The sequence below is a fragment of the Gouania willdenowi genome, chromosome 21 (genome assembly GCF_900634775.1).
Source record: "Gouania willdenowi chromosome 21, fGouWil2.1, whole genome shotgun sequence".
Classification (NCBI taxonomy): domain Eukaryota; kingdom Metazoa; phylum Chordata; class Actinopteri; order Blenniiformes; family Gobiesocidae; genus Gouania; species Gouania willdenowi.
In genome coordinates this window covers 28,238,639-28,264,009 of record NC_041064.1, presented here as the reverse complement: position 1 = coordinate 28,264,009, position 25,371 = coordinate 28,238,639, and the positions used below count along the sequence as shown (strand labels likewise).

At 41.8% G+C, this 25,371-nt stretch overlaps 1 protein-coding gene across 3 annotated transcripts in view; it reads right to left on the bottom strand.

The window, feature by feature from the left end:
• The window catches only part of dpp10 (dipeptidyl peptidase like 10), a 185,359-nt gene that overhangs the window by 45,131 nt on the left and 114,857 nt on the right, over positions 1-25,371 (bottom strand). For all 3 annotated transcript variants that reach the window (XM_028436497.1, XM_028436499.1, XM_028436498.1), the window contains 5 exons: positions 22,604-22,724; positions 22,363-22,517; positions 17,799-17,896; positions 14,012-14,135; positions 2,050-2,088 (listed from right to left, as the gene is read on the bottom strand). In XM_028436497.1, the coding sequence (XP_028292298.1) occupies positions 2,050-2,088; positions 14,012-14,135; positions 17,799-17,896; positions 22,363-22,517; positions 22,604-22,724 (537 nt within the window). The remainder of the gene's footprint in view (positions 1-2,049; positions 2,089-14,011; positions 14,136-17,798; positions 17,897-22,362; positions 22,518-22,603; positions 22,725-25,371) is intronic.

Below are 25,371 nucleotides of genomic sequence, written 5' to 3'. Positions count from 1 at the left end.
CTATATTTTTGTTATTGATAGCTTTCCTGCAAATTGTGTGCCATCCTCTAAAACCGTGAGCTTTCCCAAAATATTGTAATAATTATCAAACAACTGTAATTATACTGTGAGATTTAGATATTGTTACAATCCCTAATGTTTACTGTATGCAAGGGAATCGTTGCAACGTTTATTACCAGAATTAAATGTGGGGGATGAAAGTAACTAGTAACTTTTACTTTGAGTGCTATTTAATTGAGCTACTTCTGACTTGTACTTGAGTATTTTCAGTATGACTTACTTGTACTTCTACTTGAGTAGGATATATCCGTACTCTTTACACCTCTGGACGTCGGACCTGAGCTGGACTTTAAACACTGCTGCCACAGTGAAAAAAGCCCAGCAGAGACTGTACTTCTTCTAGTTGCTTAGGAGAGCTGTCTGCACTGCTGCCCTTTCACCCAGGTCTACAGAGAACTAATAAAGAGCATCTTGACTGCTGGCATCACTGTATGACATGGAAACACCTCAAAGAAAGAGAGGAAGACTCTGCATAGAGTCCTAAAGATTGCAGACAGGATAGTTGTCCTTTGTTACAGCTCTCTGAACAATTCACAGATTCATTGCAAACCTGTGGTATGTAGAGTTAAAATTTTATTTCAACTTAACAATTACCACCCTGTCAATTAGCTTAATCAGCTATGCTGTTCACTTAAAATGATGTCAACACTGGGGCTAATTAAACAGTGGTGATCAGCTGCAGTTGAATACCTAAATGGGAAACCTTGTAAAAGATCAGTGAGTCAGGCAGAAAATACTCAATTTAGCAACCCTGCTCTGCGCGGACAGAGAGGGGATAGCAGGTTAACCTTTTTTTTTTAATTTTCTTTCCTACACTCCCGACGCGGATCCGCCAGGACAGGAGCCACTGGCCGTGCCCCCACACACACCCACCCAGCACACCCAGGGGGGCCCCAGCGCGGGCGAGGCCCCACAACTCACCCTTCCCTCCCCCCAAACCTACACAAGCCGGCCCCTGCGGTCCCCCAAGTGAGCCCCCGGGGCCCACCGCGCCAGCGGCACCCTCAGCGAAGGCGCGCCCCAGGGAACCAGGCCAAGGCGCCCAGACCGGCCGGCGGAGCAACCCACCGCCACACCCCGCCACCCAACAACCCAGGACGCAAGCGCCACCCCCAAGAGCAGCCACCCCCCCCCCGGGCCCCCCCCGTCCCTAAGCCATAAACCCCACCATCCCAGGCCCCCAGACGAGCCAACCCCCAAGCTACCCACCCGGCGCAGCACCGCCCGCCCCCCAAGCGAAGGCGACAGCCCCCCCACCAGCATCCCGGGTCGACAGGAGCCCCCCACGCCAAACCCAATGGGAGAGCAGGCGCAGAGCGAAGGCGGAGGAGGGGGGGAGGACGAGACAGGGGGACAGAGAGCAAGAGGAAAGAGTGGCCGAGAAACACGCAGGCCCCCAGCAACCAAGGGCCACCCAGATGTGCACGAAGGGGGCAGGAACACCCCAGCAACTCACTCAAGCCACCGAGGTCAAGGCCACGCCACAAGCTCATGGAGGTCCAGGACGACAGTTCGATCAGTGTGTTATTAAAGAGTGGTGCTGGGATAGCAGGTTAACAAAGGGGACGCATTTTGGTCATTTTGTTGACAAGAGGACATCATCTCCCCTCATTCCCACTCCAATCGCCTACGCCTCAGGCAGATGCCTGTTCCATGGTTCCTGGTTTGCTCATTTTGATTGTGCATGCTGCATTAATGTATTTGTTTTTTCTCCTCCAAAATTTTGGCGCCTCAAAGCTGAGCCACTTGCATTACATATTTATCAGGGGCAAACATGCTAAATGGATTGCGTGCTTGACAGATGCGCTTTAACATCTATCAGTGTGAGTAGTGATATTTTAGCACGTTTTCGCAGTCACAGACCTTCCTAAAATCTGCCCCAAAGTGTTTATATGTGACAATTATATGCCCCTGTATTGGGGCAGATGTAGTATCAGGTGAAATTACAACCCTTTACAGTAAAATTGTTAGTTCCAGATATAACCGTACCTGTTTGGAGAGCCAGAGGTCTGAACTTTCTTCATGTCTCTGAAAAACACATTACAGTAAAGCGTCATTAGTGAAATTCACCCAAACCCTCTCATTGGTTCCTGTTCTTCTTTAGATATTGTAACCCCAGCCCACAAACTATGTCCTCAAGTTTTTGTTGTGACTGTGTCTTGTTTTGTTTATGGTTTCTGTGTGACTGTGTTTTGCTTTTGGTGCATGTACACCGAGGAGGTTTTTTCCTAGTTTAATACTGTCCTCCTCAATAGTGAACTCAGTTTAAAACCTGCCATTTCCCCTCACTTCTCCTCCTTTTGATCTCCCACTTTTCTTCTAAATACGGGTCGCCGCCCGTGTGGCGACCCACAGTTCTCCTGTTCTTGTCCTCCCATGTGATTGTCTTTTCATGTTTCTTTGGACGGGATGAAACTGAAATGAAATTCCGTTGCTCTGTAACATGTGCAATGACTTATAAAGTTGATTCTGGTTCTGATTTTGATTTATGTCGTAGTATTTTTATTCAGTTCTCGACAAACAAGTACCGTCACAATCACAAATCTCTGGAAATAACACAAAAATACAGACTAGGGCAGGAATTTTATTAAAGATAATTTTACATGTAATAACTTTTTTTGCATTATCGCCATCACTACCGAGGCTTCCCTTCTTTATTTTTTCTTGGATTCAGTTCGATTAGCAGTAGATTTAGCAGTAAATACATAATCAAACAGTGAGTTTGCTGTCAAAACGGCCATCACTTTTATGTCTGTCTGTGAGGAGAATGTCGTCTGATGTTCAGGGGAGGATATTGAACTGAATTTATCAAGCATTGAAAACCTAAAGCTAAAAAACCCAAACATAATTCCAACAGAAGTGCAATATGAACAAAGGAGATCTCCAAAATTTTTGACATTGTCTTAGCAAAAGTAATGTTCTTACTTGTTGAGGCGAACACTGATCTATACCTGACATATAGGGGCACACGTGGAGTGAAGCTGCGGACTCCCAGCAAACGAGAAACAGCTTAAAGGCTCAAACAATATTCGGCAAACAAAGATTTATTACTCTTCAGTGGGATTTTTTTTTTCATTTCTTATGTCGTATCAGTTGTATTTTGTATTGTGAGCCCTATATTATATTTCATATCGTATCTTGAGTTGACCATTTCATTACATCCCTATTTATTACACTGTGTTGCCCATATGTAAAGTGAATATGGGATGCTCCTTATATACAGGTGTTTTATGACTATGGAGAAAAGGACATTTTGAGTATTTGTTCTGTAGAAATGTATTATGTCCATAACTAATTGGGATGTAAAGACCCCCATCAGCATCCAACATGTTTTACGAGGAACAGTTACTACTTAAGGAATGTGGCACCATGAATGAAGTCATATTAGTTGGTGACCTAAAAATATACAAGTTGTGGATTTGTATCAAATATGACTTGTGTCTTAAGACTTTAAATCTGATAATTATAAACTTCATAATGTAATACAACTATAACTTTATATCATAAATATGACTCATCTTAAAATAATGACTTTTGTGTCTCTTTATTGTCATTATTGTATTCATTGCAAGAATCAGTGAACATGTTTTTTTTGGTCACACTACAGACCTGCAAAATGTGCACTCAAAGCCTCTCTTGTGGTGTGCGGAGCGGTTGTAGTAGTGACAACCACTGGTGTACCACTTTCACCCCTCACATACAAAGATGAGCTACCAAACACTCTTGCATCATGGACTCTTCTGGGCCAAACCACATTGATGTCTCAGAAACAAAGGTGAGGGTCGACCACACAACAGTCTTTTTACTTTGCTTAACAAAAATGGTGTAGCATTAGCAACACTTGCTACATAACAAGGCAGCATATCAGTCTCGTGATTTCCATTCGTTTTTGAGGGAACACACTCATGTTAATACAGTATATTCCTACTGTAAGCAGTCTTTTGAACCCCTAATTTCCCACAGTTTGGACAATAATATCCTTTATATAATAAAATGTTACTGCTTTGGTTACATTAGGGCTGGGTGATATGAACCAATATTCATATCTCAATACTTTTCCTCAAAATGGCAATAGGTAACTTAAACTTGATTTATTTATTTTTTTCAATATTAATATAGTTTTACAAGAAAAACAATAATGGGTCATGGAGAAAAATGCCACAAAGACCCTTTTACTAGCAGCACAACATCAACATTTTGCACCACTTTTGACTTTTTATTTCATTAAGGCTGAAATTTGTGACTGACTAAATTCTGTAGTGCTGCGAAACTGCATTCTGGACGTTGTGTAAATAGCCCTGTGAGCTCCACAGAGTCTTATCGCTCGGGTGCAACGGAGCGACAGAGTTAGTTACACGAGAGGAATACATGCAGTGTTTCCTCAAACGTCTCTCAGTGCGTCCAACACTCAGAACTGATAGACTTTTACAGAGGACAAATGGACATCTGCACTGAGCCTTTGACAAGCAGCTGCTAACACAGAGGAAGCAGCACAGCTCCTCAAACTTTGCGAGTCCATGCACTGGGAGGGGGTGTTAATGGAGCGCTTAATGATTATTTGGTGTATGTAGTAATAGCATGAGCCTGACTAGCAACCTTTAGATATGTTGTGTTGGGCCACATACATATGGCACAGACAAGGCCACCCTCCGGGGGGGGGTGTTTTGAGGTGTAATTAAATTTGGAGGGATTAGTAGGGCATCCAGAGGTAACACATTCTGTTAAATATAACATTTGGTTTGCTAAGTAATACTGCATGAAATAAGGGGCTTCTAAACCACCCTCGCTTTTATTTTTTTGAAGGGTTGAAAGGCTTATTTTGGGTTTTTTATTCCTAGAATAGAATTTTGTAATTGCAGAATCTAATTTTTTGAAGCATTGTGTTGGTGGTTTCAGTGAGATCATAGAGATTATTTTAGGTAAGATCTTCATTTTAACTGAGGATATTCTGCCAAGGAGTGAGATGGGGAGATTGTTCCATCTCTGCAGATCTTCTGTGACTTTATCCAACAGCGGATCTATTAATAATAATTCATTTAAGTTTGGTGATATACTTAAGCCTAGATATTTAATTGTATTTGTGGGGGAGGGGTATTGTGAGTTTGGCTTGCCGGGTTCCATGAACTTTTTGTTAATGGAAGGATTAATGGTTTTGACCAGTTAATGGAATAGTCTGATAATTTAGAGAAGCTGTTTTTTAGTTTAAATACTTCTTCTAATGAGGATTGCGGTTCTTCCAAATAGAGTAAAATATCATCCACATAACGATTAATTTTGTAATCTTTTTTGTAATTTCTGAAATGGAGGAGTGGATTCCTTTAATAACAGAATTCTGATGTACAGCTGCTGCGAGGGGTTCAACGAATATTGCAAAGAGCAAAGGTGAGAGTGGGCAACCTTGTCTGGTTCCCCTCTGTAGTGTGAATCTTTGGGATGGTATTTTGTTTGTGGTTACTGAGGCCTTAGGTTTAGTGTACAGGGTGGAGATCCATTGTATGACTGATTCTCCAAAGCCAAATTTGCCAAGGACAGCAAGGAGGAATGACCAATTGACTCTATCAAATGCTTTTTCTGCGTCGAGTGACAAGATTATTGTTTTCTTTCTAGAGTTCTGTTGATCAAATTAAACAGTCTTCTCACATTGTCTGTGGGGTGTCCATTTTTTAAATGCTGTCTGGTCTTGGTATATAATTGACTGTACTACTTTCTCTAACCTGGAAGTGAGTGCTTTGGAGAAAAAAAATTATATTTGTGTTAATAAGTGAGATGGGAAGGTAGCTTGAGGGTAGCATGGCGTTTGTGTTTGGTTTAAGTAATAATTTATTGTTTGCTGTATTCATGTGGCCTCCTACGAAACCTTTATTTTTAATCTCTGTCACTACTCTTAAAAAAAAGCGGAGCCAGCATTGACCAGAAATGTTTTAGGAATTCAGCAGGGAACCCATCTGGACCAGGTGCTTTGCCTGTTGACATGCTATCCAAAGCATTTTGTAGTTCCTATAAGGCTAATGGTGCGTCAAAGGTGGTTTTCTGATCCATGGTGAGCTGTGGTAGGTTTAAGTTATTGGTTTTAATATCTTCAGGTCAAGGTCAGGGTTTAGGTTTGATGAGTATAGGTTTTGATAATAATCACGAAAAATCTTATTAATGTCCTGAGGTGACACTTCCAGGGAGTCGTCTGTTAATAGAAAGTCCTCCCATTCTTTTCTTATAATTTTTCCAAATTCACTTTCATTAAAAGTATTAAAGCGCCATTGAGAGGATAATTTTTGATTAGAGTCACACTTTAGGGTGAGGGATATTGGCGCATGATCACTAATGATTATAGGATGTATTTTAGAGGTAATCTTCTGTGCGATGGAATTATTTGAGAGAAAGAAGTCAATTCGGGGGAGGGATTTATGCACAGGGGAGAAGGAGGTGTATTCTTTTTTAGTTGGGTTGTTCAGTCTCCATACATCTCCTATTCCAAGATCTTCCATTTAATTCATTAATACTTTAGCAGATCAAAATGGTTTTGTATTTGGGCACTTATGATGTGTTGAGTGCCAGATTGGGGGGGGGGGGTTGTTGAGCGAATGTGAAAGAAAAAAGAAGGGTTACGGGTTGGAGAATCTGTCAGACTGTACGCGTCTATACGTGTTTATCAACATCTGTGCAAATATATAGCACATCCACTTGCGTATATATACACATATCTGTGATTTTATTTTATTTCCCTTTTCTTTTTCTTTTTTTTTTTGAAAGTCAAAGCTTTTATATTGTGGAAGAACAAAAATCCAAGTAAAACATTTTTATCAGGTTCATGCAAAACAATGATACAAATCTACCTCAAAACACCTGCAGCTAGAATCTGAGAGGAAATTAAAAGATGTATAAAGAAATTAACAAAACAACCAACCCAGCCATGGCTTCACATTAACCCTCCGCCGCCCACAGGGGACCAGTGACTAGAGGATGAATTGGCTACAAAAACAACAAGCAGGCAAGTGTGAGCGGGTGATGCCCGCCCTCCCTCTTCTCGTCCCTCTGCGGCCATGTCCCAGACAGGAATGGATTTATCCCATGCAGCATCTAGTATGGTCGTTCTCTCCTGTCATCTCTGCGGTCGCCTCTTCCTCCCATCTTGTAGCCACCACCTCCATAGCCTCCACGATTTCCACCACGGTCACCACCTCGGAAACCTCCGCGACGTCTGTATCCACCACCACGGTCACCACCTCGGAAACCTCCACGACCTCTGTATCCACCACCACAGTCTCCACCAAATCCACCTCTGCCACCGCGATCTCCACCCCCAAATCCTGCATCTCCAGGTTTGGGTGCACCGTACTTGTTACACTCTTGTCGCCGTGCAAAATTCATGTTGCCAGGAGAGCTAAACGTCAAATCTCCTCCCTTTATATCAAAGTTAGGTCCACCACGACCTCTGAAGCCTCCTCCTCTTCCTCCTCCCCTTGATGTGAACTCAGCTCTACAGGTCACAAATGATATTTTAATGGGTTTGCAGTTGAACTCCTTTCCATCAAACCAATCAATGGCAGCTTTGGCAGAAGGAGGGTCATCAAAGGACACTGTAGCTTCTAATTTAGGTTGACCCGTGGCTTTGTCAAAGTAGATGTTAATCATTGGCTGCTCGGTCTTCTTGTTCACCTTAATGATACCAATTTGCTTAAAGAAATCTCCAACTTCCCGAACTGTGGCATCTTCTCCAAGTCCCTGAACAAAAATGGTGTTGTTGTCAGAGTTGTCCTGCTCTCCACCTAAATCATCCCTTGATCCGTAGTCTCGTGAGCCACCGAAATTCCACCTCCCATACCAGGAGATCCTCCTCTTCCACCTCGGTCATAGCCGGCTCGGTCATAGCCGCTGCCACCACCACCACCGCCACGACCACGACCTCTGTAGCCGCCTCCTTCAGAGCGGTCGCCTCCCTGGTCACATCCATATCTGCTACCCTGACTGCTGCTGTCCCCTTCACTCCACCTTGAATACCCGCCACCGCTGGGGGCAGCAGCTTGCCCCTGGCTACCATAACCACCACCACCTCCGCTTCCCTGTGATTGGCCACCATAAGCACTGCTGCTCTGCTGACCATAACTGTCTCCCCCTCCCTGGCTGCCATATGAACCCTGCTGTCCATATGAGCCCTGCTGTCCATAGGAACCAGCCGCTGGCTGGCCAAAGGAAGACTTGTCACCTCCAGTGTACCCAGAGGATTCTTGTCCATAATTATTGAAGCTCTGTGGCTGAGATTGGCCATAACTGTTTGCTTGTGAGGCACCTTGTTGTCCATAACCAGGATAACTCTGTCCACCATAGGAGTTTCCTCCATTTCCTTGTCCATAACCCTGGCCACTGTGCTGCTGACCTCCATATGATCCGTAATCAGTGGCCATTTTGTTGCTTTACTGTTTGATACTTAAAGGCTGATTAGCTTTATTTAATGTGATTATCTGCTAAAAACTGCGAGCGGGAGGTTACGTACACAGAGATGAACATGCTGTGACACTTCCCTTAATGAGGCTTCTTCCTCTGCTGGCCACAACATAGAAAATCCTTTTTTAAAATACATATACACACATAGAGATACACACACACATACACATACACACACACACACACACCCACACACACATTATTATTTATTTTACTTTTCAAATACTGCTACTTTAACTACACCATGAGTGGAAAATTATCCTTTCAATTATAACTCATAAATCACCTGTTATTTTTTTTCTTCTTGCTTTGTTTTTTTATTTTATTTTATTTTTATTTTGTTTTATTTTATCTTAATTTTCTTAGTAGAGCCAGGGGGTGATGTTAGAATCCATAAACAGTTGGCCATCTATGTAAAGCTTGTCTACGACCAGTTTGAAATTTCAGCCTCTCTGTCGGTTTTCTTTGAAAATAGGATACAGGGTTTTTCGACTTTCATTTATTTCTCGAGGGAATTGATCATTCATGCCAAATTGCATACCTTTAAGTTCCCAACCTTTACTTTTAACTTGGATTTTCTGTTGAAAGTGTTCAAATTTGGCAATGATAGGGCATGGGTGGTTACCTCTGCGTGGACCGAGACGATGGACGCGGTGAAAGGTGATGTGTTTCACGGTTACTGCCGGGATTTTAAGCACAGACGACATGAAGTTTTTCAGCAGAGCCTCTGGGTCGTTGTTGGGGGTTTCTGGAATGCCTGAGAATATCACGTTGTCTCGCATACTGCGAGATTGGATATCCAGGACTGTCTCTTTAAGAAGCTTGTTTTCATTTTACAACTCCTTTACCTCCGATGTTACCACGGATAAAGCCAAATGGATATTATGATTGTCTTTTTGTAAGTCTTGAATTTGTTGGTAGGCAAATTCCAGGCTGGTCTTTATTTCCTGAAAGTCTTGGCGCAGTAAATCAACCACACCCAGCCTCTTATTGATGGATTTTAGAGCTCTGTGTGGGACTCTGCCTCCAGATCGGACGTATCCGTCGACGATTCATTCTTTCGGTGTTTTGCAGACTTACCTGATGTGCTCGTGGCTTTTGGTCCGGTTTCCATCACGTACTCGGCGTAATATCGGTCGATGAACTCTCCAAGGTCCTCCACTCTGGCTGGTGAGAGGGCTTGTGGTCGGCTCTCGTTTGTGGCGTGAATTTAACGGTAAGAAGCGTTAATATGAGCAAGTAAACAAAGTTGGTAGACTAGTCAAGGCAGCGAGCCACCATGTCGAATTTCACATACTGTCACGTGACTCTCAGAAAATCTTGTGTGATTTACCTCTCCTTGCTGTTTCTTGCACTTAAACTACAATATCTGGACACTGTCTTTTACTTATCTATGTATTTGTCAATTTTTAGACATTACCGGGGGAGCTACAATGTTCCTAGATACTTTATTGATTTGGGCAGGTCTAGGAGCTTGGGCTTTTCATTTAATGAAGTTATAGCACTTGATAAACAAAGGCTAGCCACTTGGCTAATCATGCCATATGTCTGTGATATAGACAGACATATCTGCTACGCACCTGTACCCAATCAACCATTCCATAGTGAAACAGTTAGATATGAATACATGCAGGCCCGGTGTGGCTAATCGGGAGGACCATAACAATAAGTCTTTTCACACTCTGGAACTGCCCATGCGTGACCAGGTCGAGGTCATAGGTCGAGAGGGATATAAATGTAAACAAGCTCGTCCACTCTGTTGATATTTCCAACCTAACAGCGTTTTTGATGTTATTCCAGAGATCTGTAGTGTTTTCTTAGTGGTTATATTGTTGATATTACACATATTCGGACTCGAGGAGCTGTCCAGGGTTTTCCGCTGATGCTGATTTCGGCCGATCCAAGCACTTTTAAAAACCAATGGAAGCAGCTCAGCAGCAGTGTGGAAACGAGGCAGTCCCCAGCGGGCGGGTTAGGACTCTGTATTTTCTGTATTTACTTTATTGTTGTTGGTTTCTTTTTCTGACTTGTATAGTTGTTGAAAAGCGCTTATAAATAAAATGTATTACTATTATTATTATTATTGATGGGACAAGCAATATTTCCGTGTGAAAAGAACCGGATGAGTTCTCACTTTGAAAAGGTAAATATACGAGGTACACCATTCACTAACCAGGTCTATGATTATTTTTACAAAGCTATTATTTTAATTCAATTTACAAATTTGAAAGCAGTGTGAAAGATGGACAGGTCAATAAGTGAACTGGAGTAACGCCACTAGCTGAAACAGTTTGAAAAGTCCGGACAGAATTTTCAGCTTGTGTGCAGCATTAGCGTTAGATCTTTCTGCCTCGGAGACCGATACTACGTTTACGCAAAATATCTTTCAAGGAATCAACACTCAAACGGGGAAAATAATCAAAATCTCTGCCAGACTCACGTCCTACACCGTCAGCCAGGGCGAGTATATCCCTCTTGACTTTGATTTGATTTTTTTTGCAGATGCACCCTGACATAACACGTCCATGCACTCGGTCAACGATGTTTGAAAGAACGAAAATAGAAGGAGCAAGGGTGGGTGAGAATTAAAAAGAGGAAAGCTCTGGAAAGATGCAGCCAAATGTGCTAAAATTGGCCACTTTTTCCCTAAAATGAGCTTGCGGTTTGAAACGACAAATGAAGACAATGAAACGGGTAAAGCAAGATGTTGAACGTTGCCTCCAAACCACCGTTCAAGTATATTCAGTACTTTGACCCAGAAGAAACTTGAGCCATTCATGCTCATGTGCAATGAGAAAGAAATTCTCATGTCTTTGGACAATGATACTGTAATAAACAAAGTCGCAGAAACCAGTGCACTGCTCAGGTGTTTATTAATGTTTTAGGGTTGGCCATGTTTCTTTGAAACTACTCTTATGCAGAGGAAATAAAGATAATGCCATCATTAAAAAGTTATGTTATACTGTGAATAACACACTTGCAGAGAACAGTGCAATAATTATTTTATACTTTATTCATAAGGTTTAGATATGTGTGAACACCAAATTGCTTGATATTTGATAATGCAGAAAAGGATATTTTGATGTTGTAAAGAATAGTGTTGGAGATTTGCCCTTTAACTTATGTTCTGATATTGGTAAAATCTAAGTTGTGATGGAACTGCTTCCTTGCAGAAGAAAAAGAGATGTGTTATTAGAAAGTGCAACACTTTTTATTTTTTAAAATTTTTTTTCATTTCATATTTATTATTTTATTAATTTTTCAAGGTTTGGATATCTGTGAACACTTATTTGAACAGAATATAGATTCTGATATTGTTGAAAAGTAATAATGTTGGAGATGTGCACACTATATTGTGACGCAACCCTTACTTGCACTGAATTGGAAATATTTTAGAAAAATACACTGAATTGCAAGACTTTACAGAACAGTCCCGAATGCATTGAGCGGGGTGCTTTTAGGACGACGCAGCAGGAAGTTTAGCTTGTCTTGTTCAGTACTTGGTCCGGAAAGCCCCAGGTCCGGACAGCATTCCTCCTCGTGTACTGAAACTGTGTTCCGAGCATTTTGCCCCTGTTTTAACGGATATCTACAACTTGTCACTGAGGAACTGTATTGTGCCAGACAGCTTTAAAAAGTCCATGATTATTCTGGTCACTCCAGTGATGTGTCTAAATGACTATCGTCCTGTGGCCCTCATGTCTGTTCTGATGAAGACTTTTGAGCGGCTTGTATTGGACTTCATTAAGAGCCAGATCCCTGCGTGTGTCGAGCCGCTCCAGTTTGCGTAAAAAAAAAACAGCAGCCTTGAGGATGCAATCTCCTTTGCTATGGACTCTGTATACCAACATTTGAACAATGGTAAATGTCACGCGAGAATTATGTTCATTGATTACAACTCTGCATTTAATTATCTTGTCCCAGGTAAACTTGTTGGAAAACTTACGTCTCTTGGTCTGAGTGATGCTATGTGTAAGTGGATTTTTAGCATTTTAATTGGTAGATCATAGAGAGTAAAAATCTATGACTGTCTTTCTGACGAAGTGTTTGTGAGTACTGGATCTCCTCAGGAGTGCATTTTAAGTCCTTTGCTTTTTACTCTGTACACTCATGAGTGTGCGGCTTCTTCTGACTCCAATTTGATCATCAAATATGCTGACAATACCACCATTATTGGTCTCATCACTGAGAATGATGATTCATCTTATAGAGCAGAAATTGAAAATGTTGTTCAGTGGAGAAAGAAAACGACCTCCTGCTGAACACATCTAAAACATGTGAGCTTGTTTTTGGTCGTGGTGACTGTCACACGCCTGTACAAAAAACTCTAAGATTCTGCTCAACTTTTATCATTGCACCATTGAAAGTCTGCTTGTTAGCTCTAAGACTGTGTGGTTTGGTAACATCACAGCCAAAGAAAGGAGAGCTCTGAACAAGGTGGTCTGCTCTGCAAAAAGGACTGTGTGCAGTGAGCTGCCTGTTCTGGAGGCTCTTTATGATTGCAGACTCCTAAACCGAGCTGTGAAAGTCATCAATAACTCTTCTGGTACTGGCCACCCTGGGTAAAGCCATGTGGCTTTCTCCCTCCGGGAGAAGGTATCGTTTATTGAGATGCAGGACATCTCGCCACATTAATAGCTTCTTCCCACAAGCTGTTATCAGGCTGAACAAAACACTTTGAAGGCTGTCTTTGCACTTCTATCGGTGTATTTATTGTTGTATTGTTTTAAGTAGGTTAGTGTTGTTTTATTACCTTGTTTCATAGTGTGAAATATTTCCCTTTGAACTTTTACTGTGTTAATTTATTTTGCCTATTTTGGTGTTTGTTGTTGCTGTCTCTGGTGCATACTGGTGTATTTTTGTACAAATATTCCAATGTGGTTTCTTTTCACCGCAAATGGCAAATAATAAGATTCTAATAATAACAGGTCATGATCTCAAGTGGGCCGGTCTGAGGCATGAAACTCCAGGGCTGAAAATGAGTCCCACTCCAGTCCTGAATACATGGACTGTTGCACTATTACCAACCTCTGCTTGTGACCCAAATACCCATGATTTTAGTCCTGTGTTATCTCACCAAGAAAAGGCAATCTACATTCATTACCCAAGATTACCAAACATTTCTAGAACTTCCTCATACCTAAGTTTAATGCCAGACAGTTTTAAAGCAGTTCTATAAACAAGTAAAACGTTGGATTAAACTGGGACAAAGTTGCGAGCACGAGGGGATTGTCAGTTTGTATCTCCTTTTCCTTTCTCTTCGTGTGTTTTGTGAACACTGTATATGTTTTCTAAAGTGTTTTAAAAGCCTGGCCATGGACAATGCTGCAAATTAGCCAAAGGTAGAAGCTCCATATACGGTACACATTTTCCTCTTCATCATAGTATGTAGGTATTTTTTATCAACTGGAGATTTCCAGTGTGAAGAGTTATTTTTTTATGCAAATACAAAGCAATGAGAGTTTCTATCTTGCCAAAACACAGATAGCATTTCCAACACAGTCATACAGACCTTGACGCAGGCTCCAGTGGTGGTGTCACACACGGTCAGGATTGAGATGTTCTGGGCACGGTTCAGCCACCTTACAGATGTCTTGGTCTTGCTGATCCACTTCACCATGGTCACATAATGTTCCCTGTAGGGATAATATCAGCTTTTGTTATCCAAGTCTCATTTACGAATGGTAACTATTGCAGGTCAATTGGAAGGAGCATCAGTCTGGATAATTACTTTTAAGTCCTTAGATTACAATAACGTATAACTATATTTTAAAATATTTCTGCATCAATACGAAACAAATTCCCTTTCCTTATACTTAAAAAGCCATTTTTTTTTTCCGACGAAAACAAACGGGGGTGGTGAACCCGCATGTCCAAGCGGGACGTTTGCGGCAAGTGGCAAGTTGTGTGTCTGGTGACTTCCTAATTTATCGAAAAGTCCGTACTACGCTGGCGACTGTTTTGGAAAAGCTGCCAGTGATTTCTGAAGGATGTAGCAGGGCTCTGAACACTCAGACTCATGTGTTGATCGATATCAAAAGCAAGCAAGAGCTGCTTTTGGATCGTCTACGCGTTATGGATAACAACTGGGAGAATTTGACCTGGCTTGGAAGTGGAAACTAGGCCACTCATTGGATTACAGCAGAGAGACCCAGGACAGAAGGCTATTGGAAATTGACATAGCCTGTATCAAATCACATTGCTTATCTCCCTTTCGGCTCCCCAGCCAGCCAAGGCTAAAGCCAAGGTTGTCTCATCTCTTATCACCAGGAAGTTTCTGCAGACGGCGGCTCTTACCCCAACTCCCTCCCCCCGCTCCTTCCCTACATTCCCACCTGGAATTGTTGTTGCTGAACTTTTCCACACGTCATCTGGTTGTCAGTAACGCAGCTACAGGTCTTCAACTTCAAATGCCTCGTTGGCCATCTTTCCCCACCTCCCATCCGCAGCTGCATGGAGGCGTGGTTGCAGCGCCCATTGGCAGCACGCCCATGTCCCCAAATGGCTGAAATCCTACTGTTCTGCCCACCTGACCCCCTCCCCCAGCCAACCTCCCACATGCCTTGTCTCGAGTTGTTTGACTGTGTCATGCTTACATTTATGTTTACGGAGGTGGGTTTTTTTCCTGGTTTCACACTGCTTTCTCTGTTTAGGGAAATCAGTTTCAAACTGGCAGTTTTTTTCCCCTCACCCCTCCTCTCCTCCTGTTGTTGATCCCTTTTTCACCTAAATATGTGGGCACCGCAAATGGCTGCTCCGGTGTGTTAATGTGTCTTCTTTCACTGCAACTACCAAGTCAAATTCCTCGTATTGTTCTAAACTGTACCTGGTCAATAAAGCTGATCCTGATCCTGATCCTGATAATACATGAAATAAAAATACAAATTCCTATCTGTTAAATAGATATTAAAGAAATGTATGGTTTCTTTTGGCTTCTTTTGGTCAAAAATACACGATCTCCTTTGAGCATATTGTAATCCAAAGTGTTCTGAAAGGAAAGTGCACTTTAAAATCTTCTTTAAGCTCCATAGATGAGGTTAAGAAATCCAGGAGCGAGACGCGAAGTGAGCGCTCCATGAGTGCTCCATGAGCTGTTTTGGGGTGTTACTATTGACTGCCCTACTAAATTTGATGCACGTCCCCATCCTCTGTAGCAAAGTACAAAAGCAGACATTCCAGCAGGAGAAAACTCCATCGCGGCGTTAGACACAATCATTACACGGCAAAGCAAGCGAAAAAAGGAAGACCGACGTGGTGAAGCAACAGTCTAAAGTCCGAAACATACTTGGGCGGACCGGACTTTGGAAGTCCGCTTTGACTTTGCGCGGACCTCTGGGACTGCACAGGGTCTGTCACATGTACTGGTTTCAGAGGGAGAGTGAGAACAGATGGGATACATCACAGTAAACCTATAAGAAACATATTCAAGGTGGAGAGAACAGAAGCAATTGATTTTGCAGTCTGGATGCACAAGTGATGTGGGTCTGACCGGCAGCTGGGATCACTGCAGCCGGCTGTGTAGCAAGGGAGAAGCTCATGGCAGTAGTAACTACAGAGTGATACGTGCATACATGTCAGAGTCTCAGTCTAAAACATCAGAAAACTCTCCAACAACACAAGATAAAGTCCCTACATTTGTCACTAGTATCTGTTGAGAAAAGAGCCGCTTAAAGCTCCACAGTTGTGTGTGTTCACCAGGATACCGGTAAAGGCCGGGAGGGGAAGGTGTGGTTGTTCTCACGATTCTACATACTGCAGCTTTAATAAGAAATGGACTATAAATGTGCATTTTTGTCTGTGCCTTGATCTCCCTGACAACACGAGCCATGGAACACCATTTTTATGTGCAAGATCGAGCAAGTCATTATTACATTCAGGGGCGGATTCATTAAAGGTTTAGGGGTATTAAAACGTGTGCAAACATCACTCCACATGCTAATAAAAGGTACAAACCCAAGCCGCACCCACAATCTATTTATGCTTTTCCCTCTAATGAATATGTAAAATAGGTGCATCTCAAAAGGGGCGCAAAAAATCGGAGGAGGGAATGTAAATAAATGAATGCAGTGGGCACAATGCAATTCAACAAACCTGGAACTGTTTGCAGTGATTTTTTAGCACCGGAAAAAAGCACGACTGACAAGCAGGTGCAAACACACACCCAGAGCTCAGCTGCAGTAAATGTTGACACAAAACACAGCGGAAATTTAAAAAAAAAAAGACTCCATTTAACCTTTCTTGTAAAAGAAAATAATTTAAATAAAACAATTGTCAATATTAACATCCCTTGAATAAGAAAATGCAGAGTAAAAACAACTGTGTGAGGGAGAGAGGGAGAGAAAAGCTGGACACCCGAGGCGTCGCGGGTGGAGTCTGGTGTGGCTGCGGTACAGAGAGGATACTGTGCGCGGAGATCCATGGATGTCGCTCCGGACGCACCACTCCAATGAGCTCCTTTCTCTATATGTTTTGACCTTAAAACTCTTGTGTCATGTTGAGCGTCAGGCCAAAATCAGCTGAGTGCTGTTTGGGAGCTCAGACCTGCTAGGTGATGCTCAGTAGATCATCTTCAAATGCTGCTGATTGACTGATTGACAGAATCTGTTGCTGCATTAACTCAGATCAATGGCATAAAAAGATCAATAGGATGGTTTCTGTCCAAATCTGCCTGTTTTCCATGGACTGATCAGAGCAAAGTTACAGGACCTGATGGAACAGCCACATTAACATAGGGGGATAAAATATCATGAGGTTTTAAAGTTGTTTTCAAATGTTTTTCTTTATTTATTTAGTTTTCTACATTATTAAATGTTTGTGCAGCAGATAGAGAAGTCCACCAGCCTCCAAATGAGTTTCTTCAAATTAAATTTTGTGCTTCTGTGCACTCACGTTCATTTAAATAGAGCGGTCTCAAACACGTCTCTACGCTTAGCTATAAGTGCCGCAATGAAAATGAATTCCCCACAGCAGGTGAGGAAACAGCGCCACCAAAAGATTTAGGGACGCACCTGGTTTACCACCCTTTATTTCAGATCTTAGTGAATATTAACATTAACATATTATGCTTCAAATCTAAATGCAGTTTTTTAGTTTACCATTAACATTGAAATGGTAATGTTTATCATTTATCCTATACAAACTAATTATCATGCTTAAATATAAAAGTACCTTATTCCTTAACCCCCAATTGAAGATGGATGGTGTTAGTGATAAGAGTTTCAAAGTATTCAAATATATCTCTTTAAGTGTAAAAGCAGCTGATAAAAAAGCTTGACAGAGGAAAAGCAGTCCCTTCTCACCGCAGTCTTAGCGTCTCTGGGGGCATGAGTTCCAGCGTGTGCGTTGGCCCGTAAAGATTGACAACATAGAGCTTTACTGCTGGGTTGGGTTGGCCAGCCTGCGTGCAGAACCAACAAAGCAGATTTAAAACCTACATCAGCATAGCAGAAATGACCTGTAATGCTTTGAACAAAACCATTCAAAAGTGCATTTGTGACAAATAATATGATGCAGAAAAGGGCAGAATAATTCTTTGAGAGCAAACAATTTCAAATGCACACAGTTAGTCGACATAAAAAAAAACAGACTGAACAAATTCTTCAAATATTCTTGAGTATGCTGTATTTTTTTTTTTTTTTTTTTTTTTTTTTTTTTTTACTGTTTTCTGTTTTGAATACGCAGAAATGTTTAGAAATGTATGATTTATTTGTCACAGCAATCAATGGCAATTTTGTATATATGTTTTTTTGTTTTTTTTTCAATCAATTGGTCAAAGATCATCATCATTTTTGAGTATATTGTAATCCAAAGTGTTCTGAGTGGACAGTGAATCTCTTCTCCTTCTCCTGGCCCTGTAAATTAAGTTTAGAAATCCAGGAGCATGATGCTGGATGTCAGTCAATCAGAAGACTTTCTACAAACACATGTGCTCCATGAGCTGTTTTGGGCGTTTCTTTTGGCTGCTCGACTGAAGTCAGGCGCATTCATGGACCATCAGTAGTAAACGTGCATTGGTGGACGTTTGAGCAGAAGTCCCCATAACAGAGTTAGGCTAAACAGCTACAAGGCAAATCAAGCAGAAAAAGGCAGACCGATGTGGAGAAGCAACAGAATAAAGGCAGACTGATGTGGAGAAGCAACAGAATAAAGGCACAAACAGTGAGGAGGAACGGACCGCTTTCACTTTGCATCCTCGCGGATCCACGTGACTGTGCAGTGTAAAATAAGTTTTATGTAAAAACAAATTCAGATGTAAAAACTGGCAATAACAGTATGTATGGTAAAAAAAAAAAAAAAACTAGAACAGTGCTCGTCAGAAGTATGCATTCATGTGGGAGCATAAGTACAGTTGTCAATTATGGCCAGATGAGAATATGTTTGAAGGTTGGATGTACAAAGAGGTGTACATACTCTGTACTCTGTAGTGTTTATGTAGGGGTTTATTTGCAGGTGCAAAGTAAAATAGTCATACTCATTTTTATATTTTTTGTAAGGTATGTTTTTTGGAGTCATAATGTGTATTTCTGTATCTTTCTGTTGTGTTTTTGTATAATTATAGTTTTTCGTTGCCATTGGAGTGTGATTCTGTTGTCATTTTGTGTATTTTTTGTATAAATATTTAGTTTTGTGTTATGAGTCAATTTTATGTTTTTGTTGTTTGGTGTATTTTTCTGTAATGTATGTTTTTTGGAGTCATTTTGTGTGTGTTTTTTTTATCTTTCAGTTGTCTTTTTGTAAATTTTTTGTGCAAGTGTTTTTGGTTGCCATTATAGAGTGATTCTGGAGTCAATTTGTGTACTTTTTGTATAAATATTGTTTAGTTTTTTGTTTTATTTTACTCATTTAGTATATTTTTATTAGAAATAAATAAATACCTTGTGAGTGTGTTCCTGGGAAATGTTTGAGACGCTGACAACAAAACTCCATAGACATTGTAGCGCCAATCAGAAAAGTAACAAAACTGCTCAAAACAAAACGTAAAGCTTCAAACTACGAGTGAGTAAGTAAATTAAAGTATTATCTACAATTCGGCGGTCTTTTTTCTTTAAAAACAAAAATGATTTTTTTACCTTCGAACCGAGTGGTCAGAGCTTAGCTTCCATGCACGGCATCACAGAGAATCCGCAGTTTTCCAGATGGAGTATTGAACGGGTTGGAAACGTATCTGCAAAAGACTCACCAGTGGCCGACGGTTTCAAATGATCTATTCAGAGAGCTCCGTGTTTCGGTCTAAACTATCTTCTTCTCTCTCACTCGTGTGTTTACAGTCCGTGTCTGCTTGGCTGTGTGCGCAGCGATTGGCTCTGGCTGAACACGTGACTCTTGCTCGGGTGAGGAGCTGTGTAGTGAAATAGATATAGATGGTGCGCTAGCGCCCCCTCACATCCTGAGGTCAAAAGCTCAATAGGTTTCATTTCGGGGTCGTCCAGAAGTGAAATAAAATTAAAATAAACATTTTGAAATGACCAAATTACTCCAAAATAACAGATACACACACTTGGGGTATTTGGAACCCGTTGACTAAGTTTCAGGTCGAACTCGCACCGCGTAGGGGAGATATTTGCTCCACACACACACGCACAAGCACAGACCATCCTTGCTTTTATAGGTAGATGGCTCAATCCACCTGCTCACAACCTGCAGAGGGCGGACTTTTCACTGACAGTGAGTAGAGGCGCAGACGGCAGGAGACCTCAAAAGTCAGTGTACAAAAAGAAAAAGCTCAGACAGGAGAAAGAAGCAAAAAGTCGACAGTATGTCACACAGTTCTTCCATAGGAACGGTTAATCTGTTAGTGGTTTATGTGTTGGAAAGTTAGCCTGTTGTCTATTCCATATTTTTTGAGCTGGTACACTTTTCTCCCAATAGTAGATTGTATTTCTGAAGAAAACTGTGGATTTTTACATTTTGCTGTTTTATTTAAAGGATCATAGGGCAGGATCAAGAAATAAGACTTAATAGTAACACGACGGCCGTTGGGTAACTGCAGCCATCAGCCAAACTGGCTCGGGATTGCTCAGACCTCTTCATAGCAGTACAGCTGATGCTGTGACACGGTTATTTGTTTACATGCCATTCATCACGTGACTGTTTACTGCAAGACATCCGTGCGTGCCTCTGCATAATGAAAAAGTATTTGCGCCTCAAAATGCATTTCATCATGCAACACGCAGCCTGTTTAAGGAAATGGGGAGATATGTGTGTGGGCTCATTCTTTTTGGTTTTGAACGCTTCATCACCCATTAGCATAGAAAGACTTAAAATGAATATTTTTTTTATCACAAATCCTGCTCTATGCTCCCTTAACTATCAACGCACGCAAACGTTTAGCAAGCTCTGCTCATATTCAATCATTCAAGAGCTGCAGCTGTGTAAAGCCTGAAAACACAAAGTACAGCCCAAAAATTCTACTTTTTTGGAACTGAAAACAAATTTCCATAAAATGTAGCACATATATAGAATATAAAGCAAATAACTGAATCTAAATACATTTTGTTGATAGTCAAAAATATCATTGAAATGCATCATTTTAAGTAAAACAGTAAGATTTATTTTCATGCCTCGCAGGTGTGGGGGGTGGGCTCACAGGGGAGTGCTGGGGTTGGGGCGGGGTTGCTTGGCGCTTCGAGATGGTGCTGTTTGCTGGGGGGCGGCGCAAGCTGTTCCGGTGATTGTGGTTGCTGTCGGCTGCCTGGTAGGTCTGTCCTGCTATCTGCAAACCGGTGGGTGGGTCCGGGGCGCCCTTGGCTGGGGGCTGCTATTCCGCACTGGGTGTGTGCTGTTGGAGTGACACCTTCCCGCGGTGGCGGCCGCTGTTCGCGTGAGCCGGTGGGGGCACTGCCTAGTGGCTTGCGCTGTCCGGTGGGCAGCTGGGCCTGGGCTACTGTCCTTACGCCGTCTGGGGCTGTGCGTCCTGCTGGACGGTGGCCGGTTCGTGGGCTGGTGTAGGGGATGCTCCCCGGGGGGCTTCGCCCAGGGGCTTGCTCTTGGGAGTTCCTGGTCCTGGGGTGCTGGAGTGTGGGCTTGGCCGGTCCTGGCAGGGGTCTTCTGGGGCGGGTGGTGTGGGCCGGTGGGTGTGACATGGGGTGGCCCCTGTTTGGGCGGTGCCCTTTGAGGCCGGGGTCTGCTGCTCAACCGCCTCGGGTCTGCGCGCACCACATGCCGGTGTGGCGGTCTGGCTGGGCCCTTGGGGGGGACCTGACTTTAGCAATAACTAAGGTGCATCGCGCTGGCGGCGTCAAAAAAAAGGCGACCTGGGGCTCTCTGGGGGGCTCGGTCGGGCTGTGGCTGTCTACTGGGCGTGGGCCTTGGCCCCTCTGCTGGGGTTTCAGGCGGGGGGCTCGATTCATATAAAAGTATCTGCCCAGCTCCCATGAGGTTTTAATTCAATAAATGACAATCACTTAAAACATTAAATAACTGCCGCAGGTGCATTTTAGAGTAGCCTTACCCAAAGTAAAACCAATTATACTCATCGACCCAGGCACTTCTCAAAAGTCACTTTTGCTAATAGTAACCTCCAATTTAAATGGATCCGTAACTGCTGCAGCATGCCAGAGCCCTCTGCAGCAAACATGTAGCACTTCTATTTTTGCCACAAATATAAGCCTGTGCGGGACAGGAAGTAGTGCTCGGACACATAATGAAATATCCGGAATATTTTACTCCGTGTTAAAAGCAGATCGTAATTCCATCCATTTACAGCGGGTCGGTAAATGGCCAACCCGAAGACGAAACCAACCAAATATTTGGACTCGGGTGTACTACCTTTCTGCTGAAACCTCTGTTTCGCCTGATCCGAGCACAAAAAAATCAGAATAGATAGATAACAGAATATTGATGTACATTGCAGAGAGTGGTTACCTTAGGATATGGATAACTTTTTCCTTTTGGATACGTTGTCCCAGTGAAACGTGGTAAAACCATGTTGGGAACCAGAGTATTGTTCAGAACCAGGAAGGCCAACCTCTCACCATCAGGAGACCACCAGTGAGCTACGTGGGTTTGCAGGATCTCCTCTGTTGGATACAATCCACACAGACATCAGTTGTTAACAACTTTTCATTAAAGTGAATGCTACAGAAAGTATTTACGGAAGGCCTACCTTCATAGAGCCAGTCAGTAATGCCATTGAAGATAACCCCTTCCTTCCCCGAGGATGTGAGCCTCAGGGAATTGCTCGTAATATCGGACTGGTAATAAATGTTATTTTCAAATATGTAGATCTGGAAAACAAAATGTATAGTTTCAACTTAAAAACAAAGAAGACTGGTGAATACCAAGTATTCTTTATCACCTTGAAAAGTATTCTTATGCTACATAAAGCTAACTTACATTAAGGAACATTGCAGGTAATTTTGCCTATAAATGTCAAAATGTTCTGACAGCTGACTTTAGCAAAACTATTTATGACACATTTTCTATAAATGTAAGCACACTGGCCAATTTCACATGCCCTTTGTACCTGACCTCTCCCAGCACAGTGTGCTTGAAAAGTGGTAAAAAAATAAATAAATACAAAAAAACAAATTGAGTGTTTTTTTAGATCCATTAGGGCCCTTTTCAACATACTCACCAAACAAAATAAGTATTTAGTTAGGGCTGAGCAATGATTCTAAATCTGATTAATCACAACTTTCTGTGAATTACAATCAATTGGTACATGCATTAGCAAAATAAATTCAAGTAGTGGATATTGTATAAAGGTGGATTTCCTTTAACCAGTAGCAGTAAAACAAACTTTATCATTTTAAAATTAATTTCAACATATAAAAAAGTTATTTATTCAAAAACTGTCAAACAAAAATATTAGGAAAAAAATTGTACAAAACTACAACCATGGTCGTTAAACGGCATGTTAACATGCTAAAAGTACTATTTCTTTTTCATCAAAACTACCAACAAAACATACACAACAAAAACACAGTTAATGTGTCCATAGAGTCATGTTCTTTATCCAGTGCAATGTAAAATACACTGAGAGGCGGATTCACTAAAGGTTTAGGGGTATTAAAATGTGTGAAAATGTCACACGCTAATAAACAATACAAACCCTAGGGAATCAGGGTGCGCGGCTGATGCACGTCGCAATGCACCCTCAATCCATTTAGCGCGTTTCTCTCTAATGAATATGTATAGTAGGTGGAGATCACAAGGCGAGCAAGAAAATGGTAGGAGGACATGTAAATAAATGAATGCAGTGGAGGCAATGCAGTTCAACAAACCAGGAACTGTTTGCTGTGATTGTTTTATGTGCTGAAAATAGTGCTACTGACAAACAGGTGCAAACAGACACGCATAGATAAGCTACACTGACTTAACACAGCGGAGATGGGGAAAAAAGCTCCAGTTAACCTAGTATAAAAAAATATTTTAAATAAAACAATAGTCAATATTAACAGCCACTGAATAAAAAAATGTGTGTGTGTGTGTGTGTGTGTGTGTGCAAGAGAGAGAGAAAAAGTTGGACGTGCACCTGCACCTGCAGCGCGTGTGGAGTCCAGTGGCTTTGGTGCAGAGTGGATGCTAAATAGATGGAGAGATCCATGGATGTCGCTCCGGACACACAGATCCGATGAGCTCCTGTGTCTTCCTTTCCATGTTTTGACCTTAATCCCTTGTTTCGCATTGATGACAGGAGCGCCAAGCCAGAATCAGCTGAGCAACATGCGTAATTTACACAGCGATGGCACAATATTCACAAATGAGAGCATGCGTGACTACTCAGGAGCCAGACCTTCTGGATGATGGTCAGTAGATCATCTTCAAATGGTGCAGACTGATTGACAGACTGTGTTGCGTCATTAACTCGGATCAATGGCAGATAAATAGGACTGTTTCTATTCAAATCTGCCTATTTTTCATGACTGATCAGGACTTAACGGAACAGCCACATTAAATTAGGGGGAAAAATGTAATTAGGTTTTAAAGTTATTTACAAAAAAAAAAATATTTATTTAGTCTTCTACATTATTAAATGACAAGTCCATCTGCCTCCAATTTAACATCCTCAAATGTCATTGTGTGCTTCTGTGCGCCTCACCTCTCCACATTTAACGAGCAAAACGCTCATTTAAATAAGGTGGTTTCCACCACTTCTGCACGCGCACTAATCATTGCTGCAGTCTTAGTGAATTCCTCGCAGCAGGTGAGGAAACTCCGTCACCAAAGGATTTAGGTACACATCTTGTTTACCACCCTTTATTTCAGATCTTAGTGAATCCGCCCCTGAGAGACATATAAACAGTGATTTAATGTATTTATTTATTTATTCAGTTTATTTCCGACATGGTTGCATTCACTTTTTTTTTACAATTTTTTTGTACATGCCGAAAAAGGAGATGAGAGAAGCAGTTTGCTTATCTAGGTCCCGTCCCCTGTTTTGTACACCGAAAATTTACATCAAAGCTTGTCTCTCTGGTCAAATATTCTTAGGTTGTTCTGAACAGTCCTTTTTTGTGTAGGATTTATTCTCATCTGTAGTCAGTGTATCCCCATTTTGTCTTCAAAGTGTTGAAGACTAATCTTCCTGGTGTCCCCACGTGTTGTAGAAAAACATGTTTAAATGACACTGTTATCCTACTATTATGCAACATTGATTTAGTGTTTTGCACATGTTTCATGTTTATATGTTATGTTTATCTTACCCCAGTCAACATAATGCACTATAAATCAAATTATATACTACAGTCCAGTGAGAACAACACTATATGTTGCACTTTTTAGCCTTGACTTTTTCCTACAGCTCCAAACACTTGTCACATGTATGTCCAACATGTGTGTGAACAATAGGAAGTAAGTGTCTCTGAGGTCCTGGTAGTGGGGACAGGAGGTCAAAGACTGCAGCTCGGTCTCCACCTGGCCCTGGGTGCA